Here is a 21,050-nt window from a genome sequence, read left to right as displayed (position 1 = left end):
GTGCTGCACATCTGGGAGCAGGAGCAGGAGGGTCAGAAGTTCAAAGTCACCCTCAGCTACATAGGGAATTCCAGGTCAGCCTGGGTTGCATGAGACCTTGTCTCAAAAGAAGAAAATGGAAGAAATGTAACGTTTTCTTCGAAGATCAGTGGGCATAAACTTTGCTATTCTTATTTTCAGTGCACACAGACCTGTGGCGCAGGGGTAAAATCAAGATTTGTGATCTGTCAGTTTCCCGATGGCCAAATGGCACAAGAACACAGCTGCGAACTGCCGAAGCCACCTAGCATGATGCAATGTCACCTGCGCGCCTGCCCTGATGATGTGTCCTGGTATCGGGGATCATGGAAATCGGTAGGATAGTTATAGTGGTCTTATGGCCCTGTTCCTTATACTTGAATTTCCTCTTTGAAAGTGGGAAAATTCACAGCTCTCTTGCGTCCGATTGCTGCTGAGAGCCAACCATCAGCTGTCTTGACGTGTTTATTAAAGTCGATAATTTGAGCAGGAAAATTCATTCAAGTACTGTAATCACATGTATGTAATGGCTTTATATGTTTATATGTGAATTTTGAATATTGGAAATGCTCTCTTTGATTACATCTCTGGGCTCCCTATTGGTTAATCAGATTGGTGCATAATGTTAACATTTCACTTGCAATGATGGCAGATTAAGGCTGTGTCTTGCTCGAGTTTATGACTATATGTGGCTTTTGTCTGTGCCTAGCCAATAACTGATCTAAAACCAAATAACACTCCTTTAAAGGTTGCTTCCTCATTGTTAAGTCATTTTTGTTTGGAAATGTGAAAACAGTAAAGACAAAGACATTTGCTTCTGTAAATTGTTCACAGTCAAATGCATCATAGAGAGCCATGCCTTACGTAGTCATTTACTGTGAATGCCTATCTCTCCACTGTGTGGACGGACTGTGGTTTAGGAATAGTTTACTTTCCCAGGTTTTGAATCATAGTTAAGACGCATAGATAGTGCTAATAAATATTTTCTCTAATACTTTTCAAATATCTGGTTGGAATTATAATTAATATCCAAATCTATTAAAATTAGCATTTTATCACCTTACCTTTCAGATAAAATCTGGATCTGAGACAGTGATCTATTTATAAGTAAACTCATAAACGGAGCCATTGTGTCCCCATGAGGGAGAAACCTAGCCACTGACTGGAGTCCTGGTTCCAGTGGCTTTGCTCCTGAGCTCCTTCGTTCTGTTTTCCCATGAAGCAGTGCGTGAGCTTTAAGCCTCCGCCCGCCTCTCTGCTTCCCAATAGGCACTGAAATACCTGAATGTGATGATTCGAGTTAGGTTTTCATCAGGGATAAGCGCACTGGCTATTTCCATAGCTTCATTGGTGCTCAGTGAAGTTGTCTGCTCCTTTCTGTCGGTGACAGACGCCACACCACAGTGGCAGAGCTGACTATGGGCCATGATTGGGCCATTTCTTAGAAGATTTAGCTGATGCCTGTTTGGCTTAATAGACAGAAGTGTGTGTCTAAAGACCAGGACAGAAGTTAACTTCAAGTTACAGGCATCAGCATTGCCATGTCCTGAAGGAGTTGGTGGTCCACATGAGCTTCCACATGGGATTTTAAATACTCCGCAGTCCTAAACTTCTCTAGCCTGGTATTGGCATGTGTCTATGTATGTATTGGAACATATCTGACCTGGCGTTCAGTGATATGTTCATGCATAATAAGTGTGCTGCGTGAGAAGCTTTTCAACATCGGTCAGGAAAACAATACCCAAGGTTACAGAGCAACAGTAGGAGAGGATTGCACAGATCTTCCCTGCCTGCTAGGCAACTATTACAAAAGCAGCTAATTGAGTGATTCAATCTTTGCACTAGTGGAAGACTGTAATATTTTTATATGTTTTGTTAATTTGAAAATGAAGTGTTTTTTTAAAAAAAATCTCAATAAATGTTTATGCCAGAATTTTTACAAACCTATTTATTTGCATGTGTAAAGATATATATATATATATATATATATATATATATATATATATATATATATATCATTAGAGTACCTGGATTTCTGTTATTATATGAAGAATATTTATTTTTTCAATTAGTCTTTTATATTAAAAGGACTCAGGGTATCTGAAGTTTTGTTATCAAAACCAGGTGTATATATATACATTTTGACTCTTTCATTATTGCTACATATTAGCCAATTTCAGAATACCTCTTATAACAGATAAGATTAGATTAGTATTCTTTCATTACTGACATTAATTTCAATAGACCCTGCCCATTCAGTTAGAAAATTAAGGGAATGTATGCCTGTACACACCAATAAATGACAACTTTAAATCTTTTCACTGTAAAGGAAAATAGAAAGATGGTGTATAAAATCATTATTAAAATATTTTAGAAAAGAGGTTGAAAATATTCTTAGCATTTTCTTCATGTTCTTGGAAATCTCGTGTTGTAATAACAGAAAGAATAAATGAACTGTAACCCATGCTTGTTAATTGAGTAACCGCATCATTGTATTAGCCAATGTAAATGGACTGTATCTTAACATACAATGTGTGTTGTATGCTGTCTTTACGCTTTGCATAATGTAAGTGTATGTTGTGTTTTCATCCCTTGCATCAGTACCTGAATGTTTTAAGCAACTGACAAACTTTACGCTGGAACGAATGGCTCCTCTCCTTGGTGCTGTTTGTCTTAGTAACAGGCTGTCGATGTCTCTTATTAAAATGCTAACTGTTGAAAGTGACTGTTTGCCTAAGTTTACTGAGTGTTTGTGTAAGTTCCTACAGTTTTCTAGAAATCCCTTTTTACAAACTAACATAGCAGTGGAAGAATGTAAGATTTACCATTTACCTGTCAGTACAAAACTACTAGAAATGTTCATGTCTTCTTTTTATAGATTACACTCACTGAATAAAACTTGATGGTGCTTATTATTATTTTAGAGCTACAGATTCTTAGCTTGTAACCAGCATAATCTTTAAAAGAATCATCACACATAACTATTGGGGAAAGTGCTTTTTACAACATATTGCCTTGTATTTCTCCACCATCTCAAAAGATTTCCCCAGAAAGCATTTTCCTAGAAAGATTTCCTTCTCCAGGTGGAATGAACTCATGCTTGATGAGCAAATACTGTGTATTCTGGTGGAGAACAGCACAGTGGGAATAAGGAGATGGTGCTCTTCAGGGAGCCTTTCTCTTATAAAACTTCAGAAAGTGGTTTTTTAAAGTGAAACTTTCCCTCTGAAACCTGTTCTCTCTGGTGCTTTCCTTGAAAGTGTTTCTGGGGAAACACAGGATTATAGTGGGGAAAAATCCACTCAATTTCTAAGTAGAATGCATGCTACACAAGGCCTTTCAGGAATGACCTGGTGGTCTGAGCTCACACATTTGACTCCACAACTTGCTACATTAAGGGTTTTGTCTAACAAGTCTGGTGAAAGCTGAGGAGTGGCTGTCACCTCTGCAGCTGTGACTCTGGGTGACATTAGGGGCAGCTCAGAGCTGCCTGGCACCCCTGAAGCCAGTGGCTGTGTGGGAGCAAGGTAAGTAAGGGGAAAGGTTCAGAAAGCTGTTGAACGCTGTTGTTTATTTCAACTTTGTAAAGACCAATAAGAGTAGCCACAATAATTGTTTTCTTAAATTTGGAAAAAAACATAGTATTTGGAAATGAGTTCTTAAAGTTTTGTTATTTGTTGCCATAGTAATAATTTTCATCATCATCATCATTATCATCATCATTATTATTATTATTATTATTATTATTATTATTATTATTGTGTGCTTGTATGTATGCACACACTTGTGCAAACACATGCCATTATATACTTGTGAATGTCAGAGAACCACTTGCAGGACTCAGTTCTCATTCACATCGTGTGGATGCCCGTCAGGTCATCAGGCTTCGCAGAGGATACGTTTATCCACTGAGCCATCTTGCCACCTCTGGAGGTCAACTTGTAAAGTTTAAACCAGTTATATATTTAAAACATTTTCAATATGCTTGCCATATTTATGCCACATCTTTCTGCAAAGTAACACATGTACTATACAGTAGGAACTCTGCTGGTCACTGTAACTCAACCAGATGCAGTTGTGTGTGCAAAGACTTGGCAATTTAAGGATGAGTGTTTGAAATGAAAGCATTCACATGCGTTCGGTATTACAGCTGTAATAACAGCCAAGTGAGTTATGACATTGAAGACTCATAAATATTTGGGGCTTGATACGTTAGAATAAACCAAAGATTACTGATGGGGATCACACTTGGAAACAGTGTAATTCTGCTGCTAGTAAATCCTTCCAGGAAACTTAAACCATTAAGATTTATTTCTTCATAACTCGCACTGAGGAGAAACTTCTTCCAATGCCACAGCCTCAATTGTACAGGAGGATTTTATGCCCCACAAGAAATGAATGTAGTTGTACTTACAGATTGCCCTACATATGTATTTGATGCTCTGAAAATATTAAAAGAAAGCCATTTTAGACAAATGAACTAGGGAAAACCTAAGGAGATACCCTAAGAGTGTTTGTAGGTTTTAAGTCGTGCCTTCACATAAATGGGATATGCCATATTTTTGTTGATATTTACACATTGAAGGTTATGAAAATGGCCATGGGTCTTAGGCATTTCTGCTTTGGGAAAGTGGTTAGATGTGCAAGATTCTTTGGGAACACTAGTTGTTTCCAGAAGAAATTCTCCTGTGTCCTCTAAAGCCTCTGCTGAGTCTGCTTGTGGAAGCTAGAGGAACATTCCTGGTGTTATACACACTGTATGTGCCCATGTCAGCTTTCGGTAGTGGAGAAAAACGCATTCTGGCTTCTATGTGATCGCAAGAGTCAGACATTAACATTTTCCATCCATGGCTGGACAGTTTCTAGGCAATTGATCAGTTATGACTTGATCACGTTTCCCTTCACGTTTTCATTGTGTGTTCTCATATTCTCTACACTCTTGATACTATTGTATGTCTTTATAAAAGAAATAGAAACATGAATTTTAAAAAGTCTTGTGAATAATATTAAATATAACTTATGAAGGTAAGAAAATTTTGTATCATTGAATAATTTGTCAACTGTTTAATTCCTAAAAAGTGCTGGGATATTTTTATGAGTTTGGAAAATCCAGCTCAGCCCCATAAGGCTGGTCAGAGTACATGATGATCTAAAATACGATTTTAACCATTTCTGGCAGAAATCCCTCAAAGTAGCAAAACTCAACTATGGGTGCTCTTGTAATGTACTGGAAATTGGTTTAAAATCAAGTGTAGCAATAATTTTACAAATTTGTTTTAAAGTGACACCACTGACTTTTTTAAAATTTTTAGGAGTGAAATCTTTAACAAGTACCTACCTTGGGAACTATAAGGTCTTTAACTTTGAAAGATTTGGAAACCATTTAAACCATTTCAACAGATTATAAAATTTGGCTTTGAGGTTTTAAGGAGCTATACTTGGCAAATGACATAACACAAATATTTTCAAACATTTCAAAATGTTTGGGGGAGCTTTTCTAAAGCAATTGCTTTTTGTCGACATCTGCCCATGCACTTCCATATCTCAAATGACAGGTATTAGATAGCTCACTTGTATTCCTTAAAATATTAGCAAGTGTAGGACACAATCGTTTCTATAATGGAACTCAGTAGTTCACCTCCATGAGCCCATTTCTCTTCAGGAGTGTGGACACAACAGCCCAAACCCTTCTTGTGCTAAAAGCTAAAGTAAGCACATGAGCACAGGGCAGGACTTTGGGGCATTTCTCAGCACAGTGGACCTTGAGGTTACACGTGTGTCAGTGGAGGGATCGTTAGTGAACACATGTGAGCCTTAGAACCTCACTGGATACACAAAGCACTGGGGACAGCACAAGCCCCGTCTGCTGGGAAAGCAGGTGTGTCATGGGTTCTGTGTGTCAGATACAAACATAGCCCAGACTGCCAAGGTTACATTTTTATCTTGGATTTAAAAAATGAGTAGAACTAATTAAAATAGTGTTTTCTCATGGGAGAGCTATCTCTTGCTTGAATTTGGATCCTCAGAACCAAATGTAAATAAAGCTAGACACAGTAGTAAGTGTTTATAACCCCAGCACTCCAATGAGATGGGAGGAGGAAGTGGGAAATCTCTGAAAGTTTGCAAGCTGGCTCGACTAGGCCCGCATACACTGTGAACAAGAAAGACATGGAGTTGGAGATGGGGACAGACACTGTAGGGTGGTTTCTGACCTCTATCATATATTATAACTCTGTGTCTGTGTGTGTGTGTGTGTGTGTGTGTGTGTGTGTGTGTGTGTGTGTGTGTGTGTGAGAGAGAGAGAGAGAGAGAGAGAGAGATCATCTACACGCACATGCCCACATTCACATAAAACCAGGTGCTCATTGCATAAACAAAAAAATAGTATTTACTCCCACTTACAAAGGCTTCTGAATTTCTGAGTTATAATTTTTGAAGGCTTTGACTTAGACATTCAGATCTTGTATGACCAAAATGTTTAGTAACATCTCTAAATCCTTGTCCCCTAGAGTCAAGGCAGAAACTATTATTATCATTAGTTGGGGCATTTTTGAGACAGGCTGGCTCCAGACTCTCAGTGTCCTGAGACTTCTGCCTCCCTTTCTCATGATCTGGGATTACAGGCAGCTGAGTTCATGGCATGTCACAAAAGACGTGGTCTGGCAGGAATCAGTGTATATGCCTGTGGATCCCTGCATAAGGAGGCTGACAAGGCAAGCCTCAGTTCAAGACCTAGATATAGCAAGACACTGTCTCCACAGAACAACAATAAACACCTGAGGGGCTAGAGATGATGGCTCAGTACTTGAGAGCACTGGTTGCTCTCTCAGAGAATCCATGTTCAATTCCCAGCACCTACATGTGGCTCGTAACCATCTGTAAATCCAGTTCCAGAAAACCCAACCATCCTTTGGCCTTCATGAGTATTGCATGTATGTGGTGCCCAGACCCATTAGGCAAACACTAATATACAATTAATAAAAAGCACTGGAAATGTATGATTTGTTTTCACAGACACTGTTAGCTTATTAACTGCCCTCCTGCGCTGTCCCACACCTGATGCTGTGCCAAAACTAAGAATTTGCTTAATTTGTAATTAAATTAGCATATACTGATTCATTCTTTTTTTTTTTTTGGTTCTTTTTTTCGGAGCTGGGGACCGAACCCAGGGCCTTGCGCTTCCTAGGTAAGCGCTCTACCACTGAGCTAAATCCCCAGCCCCCTACTGATTCATTCTTAAATCTACTCAGATCCATATAGTCTTCCGTAATATAACCTTTTAATTATTCAAACATATAGCATAGGATTTGTGTATTTGTGCCCTTTTAATGTCACAGTGGATCTTCAGGAGACCATGGGAATTCTTCTGCACAAGTCATTGAGCTGGAAAATGATCCTTTAGAAAAGAGGATGATTTTTGACTAGCTTTTTAGTCAGAACTAGCTTTTACTTCCTTGGACTTTTGTTGTTTTTGCAACAACACCCAGTGGCTTCAGAAATAATTAGGAAGGGCATGGTAGACAGAAACTACTAGCAACCCGTTAGCCATTTTGCCATCTCAGATCACTGACAGTCCATTTCTATTAGGTTGTAATAGGGTTGTAGGAAACTGAAAAGGAAGAATGATATTGTGTTTTCAAAGGATCCATTGTCCATGGGAAATTAACGTGCATAACATAAATGAGTAAAAAAGGGGAGAAAGGGTCTCATGGGAAATCCAAAATTGGAAAAGCATGAAGGGATTTTTGCAGGAGCAGGCCTGGGTCTCAACCTTGATGTGACTGGAGAGGAGAGAGACATCTAGACCAAAGTCACACTAGAAAGGGTTGCCCACTTACCTGTTTGTGGAGACACCCAGTGTGTGCGATTGCTCTGTGAGAGCCAAGGAGCAGGCAGAAGACTGGAGACATGAGTTCGCATCACATGAAGGAGGACCAAGTGTAACGCACATGAGAGATTACTAAAGTCTAAAGTTCTGTAGATATGGGGAATATTGAATTTTTGGAATGGAAATGAGACCTTTGGTTTGGGAATATTGAATATTTCTCATAAGTGAGCTGGAAAATGTGACACACTGCATGAGGGTGGCGACTTAGGGACCTTTAGGAACTTGCCAGGTATTTTTGCACGAGTCACACAGCATGGTGCTCAGTTTGTAAGGAGGGAAGAGAAGCAGGTGAGGAGGGATCAACAAGTAGAGCCTCTGCTGAAAACTGAAAGAACATATGTAAACCAGCATCCTGTCAAGAACATATGTAAACCAGCATCCTGTCAAGAACATATGTAAACAGCATCCTGTCAAGAACTTCACTGCCAGGAGAATAAAGCTACCATGGCTAACTCGAAGATAAATGACACTTGGATTTGAAGGGAAAATAAATTGACCAATGTCAGGGGAAAACTGACATTGTTGCATTTGTAGGCAGTAACGTAAGCAGTCCACTGATACCCTAGGTAATATTTTGTATTGATAATATAATCTTGACTTCACCAAGAGACACACAAACTTTCATTTTCTAGGAGTTTGAAGATATATTGTTACTCTTTAGCCTTCTGAGATATGGAAAGTCTGTTCTGGCTTTTCTGTGTTTGAGTAAGCACTATGCTAGCAGAAGGCCTGGATTTAAGTACGATTCATCGCTTACAGAATAACCTTTACAAGCTACCATTTCTAAGATTTCACTTTCCTGGAAGGAAGGCAACATCTCATGAGAGTTTTACAGACAGAATGAAGCCATACACAAGGGCTAGCAGTAGTTCTCAGTGGCATGTTTTGCATATTATCACTTGTAACCTTTCCTTCTGGAGATGGAACCTACATACTGTAGAAAAGGCCAGCTACAGCACCAAAAGGAACCTCTGACAAGAGCCTCTGAACTGAGTAGCAGTCACTGTATGAGGGGCATTCATCTGGACTAAATTTGGGGGTTGTTGCCTTTTATGGAAATATAGTTCTTATCAAATTTTCAATTCATACACTATTTTCCAAACTAAACAAACCCACACAGACAGCACCTACCCCCAGGAATTCTCCCTGTCTCCAACGTCACTTTAAGGCCAACAGTTACCACTTGACTTAAGTCAGCTGTAGCCAATCAGCTGGCCGGGCTGGTAACTTTAGATACATGCAATTTAAATTACTCGTGAGAATCTCGATATTGTATGTGCGATGCAAACATGTTGTACATAATTGCAGTTTTCAGAACAGTCTAGGACAGTGGTATGACCTTTATAAACAAGCAGATAAAATCCACATGGATACACTACAGTTGACATGCACTAAGGCTGTTATTAAATGTAGATTTAAAAAATGACGTGATGGCTACTTCTCCCAAACGTCATGGTGACATGGATATTCCTATCTGTTGTCTATGTAGCCAGGACTCAAATGACAGGGACTTGGTCTATGCGTACACTGTGTTTTAATAAGTGCCACCACTTTTGTAAGGTGGTTTGTAAGGAACTCCCTAAAGCCCCACATCCTTGTCAACACTTAAAACTATCAGACTTCTAAATTTTAGGAATTCTGCTTCTGGGGTGGCATTTGGATTTTAAATTTGTGTTTTTCTCAATACCTTTACTGTGTTAACTGTGTCTTCTCTTGCTTGGCACCTTCATAGATGATGTATCTTCTGAGGCCCTTTGGTCATCTTGAAATTCAGCATTGGCCACTGGTTCTTTTGTTCCGCCTTACTCTTAGCATGTGCTTTCGTCTTGATTGGTAGCACCTCGTTGGCTGTAAGCACTAAAGATTGCCACCTCATCGTCTGGTCTTTTTTGTCCCCAGCCCCAGCTTTTGAGGAAGAGTACTGAGAGAGGAGAAGGTGCTACTCGTAGTGGACGGGCTGGGGACTCTGAGAGGAGCATAATGGACACAGAACAACAAAGCTTGGGGCAAGAAATACATTACTTTATCTTGCTGTTTTAATTGAGAGGGTGGAAACCAGCCCTTTTGCATACAATACTTTTTTTAAAGGTAGTACATTTCTACCAAGTTTTTGTCTATGTTTACATAGCAATTACTTCATATGAACATCATAAGAGGTGGAGAGAGGGTACAACTGGATTAGGTTACAGGACAGTTTATATTGCAGTGAATACAAGACAGGAAGACAGAGGAACACATAAGTGATTGTCTCTGCACACACGGTAGTGTGTGCACACATGGAGGAGTTCTGGGTGGGGGCCGGGGGTTAGGATACAAACACTCCTCAGGGACTGAAGGAGGAAAAACGGACTTTTAGTTCTGACAGTTACTGTCAGATTACTAGCTTTTGCATGTGATCTAAATGCTAAACTACCATTCAACAAACAATTATATTTCTGAAAGCTAGAACCCACTCACTCAGTAAAAGCTAGCTAGGACCCACTCACACTCAGTAAAAGCTAGCTAGGACTCACACAAACTTAGTAGAAGCTATCAATAAAGTTAGAAATGCAGGAAAACAGCAAAATCAATCTACAATGTTAAATCTTACAGACTTGAGATTTAAATGTGACTATCAAATTATTTCTGAGAAAAATGTTGGGTGGAACATTTACAAATAGCATGAAATACCCTGAACGATTTTCCAAACTTAAATAACCATGTGCTTAAACACAGGAGCAAGTGGTTAGATTTCCAATTTGTTTTAGCCATTGTGCTTTCCAGAAAAAGATCTGCCTGTATTGAAAGCCTCTTCTTTCTAGCCTGCCAGTTTTGCTTAGCGAATAAGTATGTTCAGAGAAACTTGCTGGTTCTATTTTAGTGTATTTGACCCATAATATACAACCTCAAATATGGTATTGTGTGTGTAAAACCAGTAGGCACCTGATATTATTATTTATAGGTGGTGGATATCAGTACTGTAGTACAAAGACTAAAAATCTGAAGACTATATTGTGTAGATGATATTATGAAACTGGCTATGTTTTTAAAGAGACCGTTAGAGTCGAAGGAAGGCCATACCTCCTTCATTTTCAAAATGACTATTTATTTGCTAATCAAAAGGTTTCTCCAGGCTCTTCCCCAAACTTCTAGGTATTTATTTATCAGAATCGTGCATGTGGCTTTGGGACCCTGATCATTCTAGCGCTGTTCTGTTAACATGGGCACTGTCACTGAAGATAGATCCTCATCTCCATAGATCTGCAGGACACCCTAGAAGTCAGTACAGTGGCGATCTGGATGAGACCAATGACATGGAACTATCCTCCCTCTGTTGGTTTTTGCAGGGCTGACAACTGTTCACCTCTCCTTTCAGATAAAATTGAAATTGAGCAATGTGTGCACTCCGAGTTGACATTGTAAAATGTGTCTTAAAAAGCTAAAATGTTGGGTATGGTGCCACATACCTATAATCTGAGCCTTCAGAATGTGGACTAGATCAGATCCTGTCTTAAAAAAACATGTGGGGCTGGGGATGTAGCTCAGTGGTAGAGCGCTTGCCTAGCAAGCGCAGGGCCCTGGGTTCGGTCCCCAGCTCCGGAAAAAAGAACCAAAAAAAAAATGCTGAACCACCATGCTGAATTTTCTTTTTTTTTACTAAATAGAACATACACAACAGTATATCTGGGATGAATGGATTTAGGTGTTCTGAGAAATTTGGTTAAAGTGTTTATGTTTCCTATGGACAGATGGAAGCTCTCAATTTTAAAGCAATGGTAACAAAATATAGAAAATAATATCTTACGAGTATGTTATGACCTATGACAGTGTTATTCACAGATAAATCCATGAGCTCATGAGAACATGTGGAATTATTCTTACTCAGATGAGCAAACAGCTAGGCTGCACTCCTAACTTACAGGGCAGCATTCGTGGCAGGTAAGTTCATGGAGCTCGGCAGGGACAAGGGGTCTTGTTTCTTATTGGTGCTCGTTCTGTTTATATTACGGCATATACTTCCTATGTTATTCACTTTGACTTTGGAGGTTGAAAAGATTAAAAGGAGGGAAGAAATGGACACATATAGTGAGGCTGGATGTAATGGCTCACACCTATAATGCTAACACAACAGACCCTAAAATGCTAACACAACAGACCCTATAATGCTAACACAACAGAAGCGAACAAAGAGACATTCATGAGTTGGATACCAGTCTGGGCTACCAAACAAGACCCCCAACCACCACCACGACCACCACCACCACCACGGCACCACCACCACCAACAACAACAACACAGTTTGGAGTCAAACTCTTTTGACTAATTTTTTTTCAAACAGACTTTTATTTACAAAAATATATTTTGCGAAAGTCTATTCCTCTTTCTTTACCTCATGCCTACTTTGGAAATGATTCAGTGTAGAGCTGAAGCTTTGTGTGTGTGTGTGTGTGTGTGTGTGTGTGTGTGTGTGTGTGTGTGTGTGTTTGGGTAAATAGTTCCCTCAGGAGAAAGACACGGGTGTTTAGAATCGCCTGGCATTCTTACCTCCTGATCTGACAGTTGAACCCAGAAATGCTGTGTTCTGATCGTGTGCACTCACAAATCATTGTGAGAGTCATTATCATCCTTGGAATTTGGAAGAGGAAGGAAGGATGGAAGGAAGGAAGGAAAGAAGGAAGGAAGGAAAGAAGGAAGGAAGGAAAGAAGGAAGGAAGGAAGGAAGGGGAAAGCAGTTGATTTAATGTGTATTTACACTGGTGTGTCAAGCACAGCAGACAATTCCTTCATATGTAATGCTGCAGCATGGCTAGCCACCAGTTCAGCATGCTAGCCACCAGTGCAAGCCTTGTAGCTTGTGCCATTTTATTAGGAGAAAACAGAGAACTGGTAGACCTGAAGCACCGAAAGTTACTTTACAGACTGCTACAATGTGACATCCGACAAAACTACTTAATAATGGGTGTGGCTTGGCTCTTGGTTCTAGAAGGACCCAGTCTATCATGGCGGGAGAGGCGGATGGGCAGAGGGGGCTGGTCACATTGCATTGGCAGTCGGGGAGCAGACTATGGACAGGAAGTGAGGAGGGTGGGCAACACCTATACAAATTGATCTCTTTATCCAGAAAGACTCCAAGCCCAAAGCTCCCATGACTTTTCTGAATGGTGCCAGCAGTGGGGACCAAGTACTCAAATATAGGGGCTTCTGGGGAACAGTCTATATTCAAGCCACAATAAACATTTAGCCCTGGGTTGCCCAGTTACTGAGCGTGATTTCAAAATGTGTCTGGTTTCCTATTCCATGTTTCTATTATCCAACCCGTCTCTACCTGGTATTATAACTTGAAAAAACTCCATCTTAAATTTTAACAAAAATAGTTCATTCTATGTGCGTATGATAACTATTTAAAATAGGCTTAAATTCACTAATGTATAAATTTAATTCCTAAAGTCCTTCAATTGTCACTTTGATACATGTGCTAAGTAGACGATTTGTACAGTGTCTGGCTTTTCTTTAATCCCAGCTCCGACTTCTCCCTGCCCAGAGCACTTTACAATGAGCACTCATTCATGTCTCATCTGAGAGCTCTCGATGCAGTCATTCTGGGACCTTTATAATCCTGATTTAAAGCAAACCTCTTAGCTGTTCTGTCAATTCCCACAGCAGCTCACAAAGCATTTGGGGAAGTGGGGGTGGTCAATCCTGCTACTGTGCTGGCACTTTGGTGTTATGAATGTTACACTAGTAATCCCTTAAAGTGTGTGTGTGTGTGTGTGTGTGTGTACTGCCCACACTGAACATTTCAGTTTGACCATCCAGGAAGACAGATGCTCATTCTGACTGTGGGCTCCCAGATAGGGTATGAATGGGATCTTTATTATAGAGAGTATCATACATTTTTTTCCTAAAACAATCTCCTGTATTGCTGGTGGTTTATAAAGGCATCAGGGAAAAAATGAGCTCACAACAATGCCACTGAAAGAATTATTAAAAATTGGGCATTATTTCCATTAGTTTCCTATTAGCTGTAGTTTTTCTTGTCTTAAGTAAAGACTGAGGTCCCTGGATGAGTTTTAAACTCTAGACAGTAAATCTAGATTAGTATCAGTTGCAAACAGACATTACTAAGAAGTCCAAAATAATCCTTATCCTCTTTTGCAGAAAACAAAAAATAATGCACTTTTAGAATCAGAGTTTAATATAAATTGTAAGCTTTAGAATATTGGCAGGTTGTCCTGAGTACTTTTTAATGCGAACAATGCTTTCAGCTAAGTGAGAGGGCTCAATCCTTTGACCCTAGTGCTTTTGAGGCTGAGGCAGGTAAACTCTATGAGTTTAAGAGCATCCTGATCGATGTAGCAAGTTCCAAGCCAGCCAAGGCTACATAGTAGCCCCTTTCTTAATAAATGCTGATGACGATTGAATTTTGAATTAGAATTACATTTTTTTGCTTCTTAGCAAAATTGAGATGAATTCAATAACATATATACTGTGAATTCCACACACCCCCAGGGCAGGGGGGATGAGATGTCCCTTTGACACAAACTACAGTCACCTGGAGGAGGAAAGCCCAGTTGGGGATTGGCCTATGAGGGCATTTTCTTAACTAGCTGGAGTGGGAGGGCCTAGCACTTTGTGGTATCTTCCATGGCAGGTGAACCTTATGTAAGAAAGTGAGCAGCCCAGCAATCTCCCCTGGTCTCCGCTTCAGCTTCTGGCTCCAACTTCCTGCCTTGATTCTTCCTGTGACAGTCAGAACCTCCATGATTATAGTCAGTGGATAGTATCTTTCTTTACAAGTTTGAAATGACTTCATTAGCTCCTACTAAAAAAGTCAGTTCAGTCCGTGAGATGTTTCTCTAGAAGTCTCATGGTTTTTCTGCTTTTCTAATACTTGTGTGCACCAACTAGCACTGTGTGGTGAATGTTTCTACAAGAGACCCTGGATGAATTGATCTAACTCTGCTTCACTTTTGTATTTGAAACTGGATAGAGGAGTGACCTTTGACCTTTGCAGAATTACTTAGTATTACCAAGTATATGACAGTAAGTTATTCTTAAGTGTTCCTGTTGAGGCAGACATTTGAATTATATATACAACCACTCAGTGCATTTCCTAAGTTAGAACTGTAAATTTATTATGTGTATATGAAGGTGTACATAGAGTCAAAAATAAAATTTAGAGCATGAAAGATATTTAAGAGTTATGACTGACACAATGACCTCAATGGAAGGAAATGAGCTGAGTGTATTTGCTGAGTGGAATTTATTTTTTGTTCTTTGGTTTAGGAGCCAAACAGTTTGCAGATTAATCTGATTTTAAAAATCTTAACTGTCTAAAGCTAAGAAATTTAAGTGATTAGGTGCGATGCAAGAGAATAAACTATTTCAGCAGTAAATAATTTTCACAACCAAATTGCTCTCCCATTCAAGATGCATAGTCAAAAAAGCTATCTGTCACAGGAAAACTTCAAATTCCATTAAACTTTCAAACTGTCAGTGGCACCATTCTGGAAACACCATAAATTGTGCCACTGCTTAATTAAGGGATGGCACAGTAGCACGGCCATGTCCCAGAAGATTGCCTTCATGTGCATATTTTGTCTGTTTTTGTTGTTGTTGTTGTTGTTCTAAACAGCTATATTACTGTGCTGTCTTAATCTCTTTCTTCTTTGATTTATAACAAAGAAATTGTAGAAGCATTTGTCCATTATAGTGGGTGCTCTTCCGTGTAAAGCAGCTGCAGGGGGCTCACGGCTGAGATGTACTGTAGCAGACTTTCTCTGAGATATGGAGATTCCTGGAGGGTTCCAGAACCGTACTGCTGGGGCTTAGGTACAGTTTCTCTTTTGTTTAGAACATGTTAGAATTTGCTTTTTAAAGTCACTTGCTTACTTGCTATATTAGAATTCCTTAAGAGAGAGAGAAGAGAAAGCCTTTGTGTTGTGCTCCTGGGAATATTCTGTGTCTTCTGACACGGGACTCCTTTTCATTTCTCTACTGAGATCTTGTGCATGTTTTGGTCGTTTGTTTCATGAACACTGTTCCAAAGGGAGTAAAATGCCACCACCAAAACGTTATTTTGAAATTCTCTGGCAACGTGGTTATGGTCGAGGTCTTCCGGTATCAATATTTAAATCTACTTCACCAGAGGTGCATACCAAGCTTGACTTTTGAATAAAGAACTAAATGAGGCCAACATATTTAATGATTGAAAGCTTCACTGACAGTTTGCAATCGCCGCTTCACCGGGAGAGGCCCATCCGCATGTGTGCCTGGAATCTGTCTGCTGCTGTGCGGTGCCTCAGGAACAGCTGGGCTTTTTGTGGTGAAAATGATTTCTAGTTTGCAGTCAAGTAGGGATTCCAGGCTTTAAGGATAAGAAGTACTTCCTGTGGCCTTAACTCTCCTGCAACAGAAAGGGCTGTGAATCCTCCTGCCACTCAGTGAGCAATACTACTTCCGTTGTATGGACACAGTAGTGCCTGATACCTTCATAGATTATGTAAGGAATTGGAGCTGGATATGAACCACGTGTCCAAGAGCACTGACACTGTTAACTTGTGGGCCTTACTCTTACAAAAACAACAGGAGCTCATGGAATATTCAGAAGTGAAACAATTCTTCCATCTGATCATTTGATACCTTCTAAATATTACCTTTATGAGGAGAAGTCAGGGGACGGGGACGTAGCTGACTTGGTAGAATGCTTGCCCGGCACACACAAAGCTCTGGGATTTATCTTTAGTGCTGTCAAACCCAGGAACAGTGGCACACATCCATCATCCTTGGAAGTAGTGAGGAGGGAGTAAGGGAAGACAGTCTGAGGCCAGCCTGGATGGATATAGGAGACTCTAAAAAACTAGTGAATAAATAAATTGGGAAATCCAAGAAAACTTGATAGGCTGAGCAAAACTGAATGGTAGTACCTTGCTTAGTTTTGTTCAAGGTAGTTTGGTTAGGGACAGTAGCCTAGGGTTCATGCATGTGAAGGAAGCACTCTTCCAACTGTGTTATCCTCCCAGCACCCAATAGTCTACTTTCTTATTGTCAGTGCTGTGTTTCTTACTGGAATCACTAAAATACTCGAAGTTACTTAATACCTCAGGAAACTAAAATAACCAAATGACTGAGAAAAGACACGAAGGTTACGTCAACTTGGGTTTTACTTTGTAGCTGCTAGAAGACCAAATGATTCAACTTTTAGCCACATTGCAAAATGAAGAGGTTTCCTTCTTGCTATGATTTTTCCTTATAGGTCAGTGAGGAGGAGTATGGAGAAGCTGGGATCCAATTGTTCAGAGGTGGTGCTAAATGCTTATTAATTGGCCTGGAATGAATAAACGGATTTATTGGAGGTAGCTTTAGAAATGGGTTATTGTAAGATCTATACCAAAGGTTATTTTAGAGAAGTAGAGAAGTGGTGGTGATATGGAGTGTGTGTGTGTGTGTGTGTGTGTGTGTGTGTGTGTGTGTGTGTAGGGAGTGGCACATACACACACACGCAAACACACGCAAACACACACAGAGCACACACACACACACACACACACACACACACACACACACACACACACCAGGAAAAATGAGACACTGAGACCAGGAAGATCAGAAAGTTACAAGACTCAGGAAGTCTGTCTCCCAGGTTACGTACACAATGAACAATTCCTAGGGATCAGAGACTGGCAGAGCAGCCTGAGGCTCTGCAGGGAGCTGTGGGAATGCAGCTTTAGGAAGTCGTCACTGTTTCAGTGGGGGAGCTCCCTTCCAGGCACTGGCTGAAGAAGCTAGGGTTTGCTGGGGTCTCCTCATTAGTGTGCAGCTAGCGCTGTATCTCGGCTGAATGGGCATTTGTTCACGACCCCTTCCCCAAAGCCAGGCATCAACAGATTAGCAATCATTTTATTTTGGTCCTTGGAGATCCTGTAGCTAGTTATCTGTGAAAAATATGATCTGGTCTGCAGATTAGAAGATAAATCAAAACTATAGAAATTGCACTTACGTGTTTCCTTTGCTTTAGTATCACCTTCTCTGTGACTGTACACACACATCCACATGCAAATGCATAAATAGTTAATGTTTTAAATTGGGATATATTTTGTTTGTCACGTAAATTTTACACTTCTCCAAGAATAAATGTTAAAGCTAACATTTAACTGCTGGAATATATGTTAATATAATCATCACAAAAACAAGTCCTTCAGAAAACTCAAACCAGAGCTACTGTGGGGCTGAGCTGATGACGAGAATAAAGAAAGCCCGATACACATGCGTGGCGCATATGTGGTCAGCCAGTAAGAGGAACATGGCTCGGCAGTTTTAGAGATCTTCGTGGAACTAGAGCTGACCCTGTGGGTGAAAATAATGAGGGTCAAAGGACAAGTGTCCCATGCTCGCTCCACCTGAGACAGCCGCAAAACCCTGGCACGATTACCTGAAAATAGAACGTGTCCTGGTAGAGAAGAGAAAGGGCTGGAAGCTGAAGAAAGAGCTTGGCGAGACTGGTGGGGTAGGGGAGTGGTCAGAGCAGGGTTTGGCATGAAGAAGATGTCACAGTGAAACCTATTAGCTGGTACAAAACTTGAAATGATTAAATATTTATTACTAAAAGTAAAAGGTATATGAGAAAGAAAACAAAAATTCAACACACGATATTAAATAACACACCAGATGGGAGACAGGCTCTGATATCAACATTAAATCTTTTTAGTGGCCACCGGTATATGCTATTGAGGATGTTAAACATCATGTAAAGTCTTTTTCTTAATTAAGAACTTCCTGGATGAATTCTCTGTGTGTGTGTGGTGTGTGTGTGGTGTGTGTGGTATGTGTGTGGTATGTGTGTGGTGTGTGTGTGGTGTGTATGTGTGTGTATGTGTGTGGTGTGTGTGGTATATGTGTGTGTGGTTTGTGGTGTGTATGTGTGTATGTGTGTGGTGTGTGTGTATGTGCTATGTGTGTGTGTATGCCTGTGGTGTGTGTGTGGTGTGTGGTGTGTGTGTGTATGTGTGTGCTATGTGTGTGCTGTGTGTGTGTGGTATGTGTGCGGTGTGTATGTGTGTGGTGTGTGTGTGTGTATGTGTGTGGTATCTGTGTGTGTGTGTGTGTGTGTGTATGCATGGTGTGTGTGTATGCCTGTGGTGTGTGTGGTGTGTGGTATCTGTGTGTGTGTGTGTATGCATGGTGTGTGTGTATGCCTGTGGTGTGTGTGGTGTGTGGGGTGTGGTGTGTGGTGTGTGTGTGTGTGTGTAGGGGGTGGGTTCTGTTCAGACAAACTAAACATGCAGCATATGTAAGTAACCAATGAATTTGGAACACGCCATCGCAAACCAGTCAGGTGTCCAAAGTGGACCTGGTGCCATGTCAGAGGACTGAGTGAGTACACTCTCTCTTGCCCTACCGTGTACTGCGATGATCACGCTGTGACACACGGGGTGATTCTGGGGTCTCTCTATTTTCCATGTTTCTCTGTAGTGTGTCTGTTCTTGGTTTGCTTTATATCCATGAGAGAAGAGGCAGAGAATAGACAGTTACAGGTATATCAAGTGCAGGAAATGAGAAACAGAGGTGAAGAAGGCATCTGTGAAAGACAACCAAAGCACATGTATTCCGAGGCAGAGATCTTTACAGATCAGACAAAGAGAAATGTCTATTATTACAAAGCAGAACACTTGAAAAAGTATGAAGCGGTTTGTAGGAAGACGATGCTTAGAAAGAAAATGTTTACACTCAGTACTGGACTACAGACAGGGTTGAGAACGCCATGGCTTTGGTGAGGAAGGAGCTGGTGTATTTCAGGCATCGTGACCTGGGCTAGGCAGAGTCCTTTCCAGTGAGTGTCACTGTACACTGTCTCATTCACTGACCTCTGTCTTTGTCCTCTACCCTACTCTGTTTGCAATACTGGGGAAACATCTCTGAGCCTGTGCCACATAAAACATGTGCTATTCTGTAGTACTCTCTGGGATTTGTTGATTCATGTGTCTTTACAATTTCCATAGTATATAATTGTTCTTAGATTTATTTTGTTTATTCATTTTTCTTGTATCCCTTCTGCCCTTACAGACATGTGGTTTTACTAAAGACACATAGACAGGAAGAGTCAGTACGGGGCAGGTTATATACCAGTGAGGCAGAAGGCAATAGGCTGTTGTGTTGGTGCTAGCTGGCACGCATACTAATTCTCCCAGTGGATGCCTGCCACTCTCAGAAAACAGCAGAGTTCAGGATTTAAAAGTTTGTGAACATCTGTAGAAGCAAAGGTTCTTGTGTGTGAGATCAAGACAACCTCCATTTCCTCGCCGGATCTATTTACCAGCTTACGTTTCTAGAACTAGTCAAAAGTCCCCACAGTTAAGTCATTGATTTTTTTTCTATCATCTCTACCTGAAATAGCAATTTTCTTCTATAATTCCATACAAGTATTCTGTAAAAAAAAGAAGAAAATACCTATTCTACAGTTAATCTTATCAGTGTAGGCTGAGTTCTTTTTGGAATAGGACGCTTCAGAAGACACGAAGAAGTCTAGAGAGTCTCCATTTTATCGCTTGTAAACTGTATACTTCCTTCAAATGTCCTGTTCTTAATAGACACCTATGTTCACCTCATTTGTGAGCATCGTCGACCATAAATACCTGTATAAGATAAATCCTTTTTTCTCTTCCTCACTCCTGGGAACATGACTCTGAAGCTAATGATGTATTTTAAAAAATGCCTACGTCACAAGTTTTGGCCTAGCTCATAACTTCTTTAACTCATACAAACTTTCTGTCTTCCACATGGTTAGTTACCTCTCCTCAGTTTCATGTGTCCAAGTCTGGGACGAATCTCCTCTTTATTTTCTTCTCAGTTCAGCCACCTGCTGGTTTACACCCGTGATCCAAGGCAAATCGCCCATGCGGCTCGTTATTTCCCAGAATCCTCTGTCTTCCTGCCAATGTCCCGCCTCCTATTTCTGTCTCAGCTCATTGGCCATAGGAATTTTTTATTGACAGGTGTTGCTTATGAGAGATTCTCTCTACAAATACTTGAATTCGTATTCACTATCGCTGCTGTGGCCATCCCACAAAGGAAGGGAACTGAGATGGTAGGGAAGAGGTTGGCTCGAGAGGAAGGTGGTAGCTGTAACCAACGTATGTTGTAGACACGGATTAGAAGTCACGTGGAC

The 21,050-nt window shown here is 40.5% G+C and overlaps 1 protein-coding gene and 1 long non-coding RNA gene across 7 annotated transcripts in view; one reads left to right on the top strand and one right to left on the bottom strand.

Annotated features, from left to right (window-relative positions):
* Positions 1 to 21,050, top strand: part of Adamts20 (ADAM metallopeptidase with thrombospondin type 1 motif, 20) — a 131,788-nt gene that overhangs the window by 83,803 nt on the left and 26,935 nt on the right. For all 5 annotated transcript variants that reach the window (XR_005487344.2, XM_039080333.2, NM_001421315.1 and 2 more), the window contains one exon: positions 181 to 354. Coding sequence is in view for 4 of the 5 variants with exons in the window: in XM_039080333.2 (XP_038936261.1) it covers positions 181 to 354 (174 nt within the window). In the remaining variant the exon portion in view is untranslated. The remainder of the gene's footprint in view (positions 1 to 180; positions 355 to 21,050) is intronic.
* LOC134479779 (uncharacterized) lies at positions 7,138 to 21,022 on the bottom strand. Of its 2 annotated transcripts, none has more exons than XR_010053515.1 (2): positions 20,674 to 21,014; positions 7,138 to 16,292 (listed from the first exon to the last, which is right to left on the bottom strand). It is a non-coding gene; the product is annotated as an uncharacterized LOC134479779 (long non-coding RNA). The 2 variants fall into 2 exon arrangements; XR_010053516.1 differs by having other exon boundaries at positions 15,131 to 17,213; positions 20,674 to 21,022.

The sequence above is a fragment of the Rattus norvegicus genome, chromosome 7, assembly GCF_036323735.1.
Source record: "Rattus norvegicus strain BN/NHsdMcwi chromosome 7, GRCr8, whole genome shotgun sequence".
In the NCBI taxonomy this organism is placed as follows: domain Eukaryota; kingdom Metazoa; phylum Chordata; class Mammalia; order Rodentia; family Muridae; genus Rattus; species Rattus norvegicus.
This window is presented reverse-complemented; position numbering and strand designations above follow the sequence as displayed.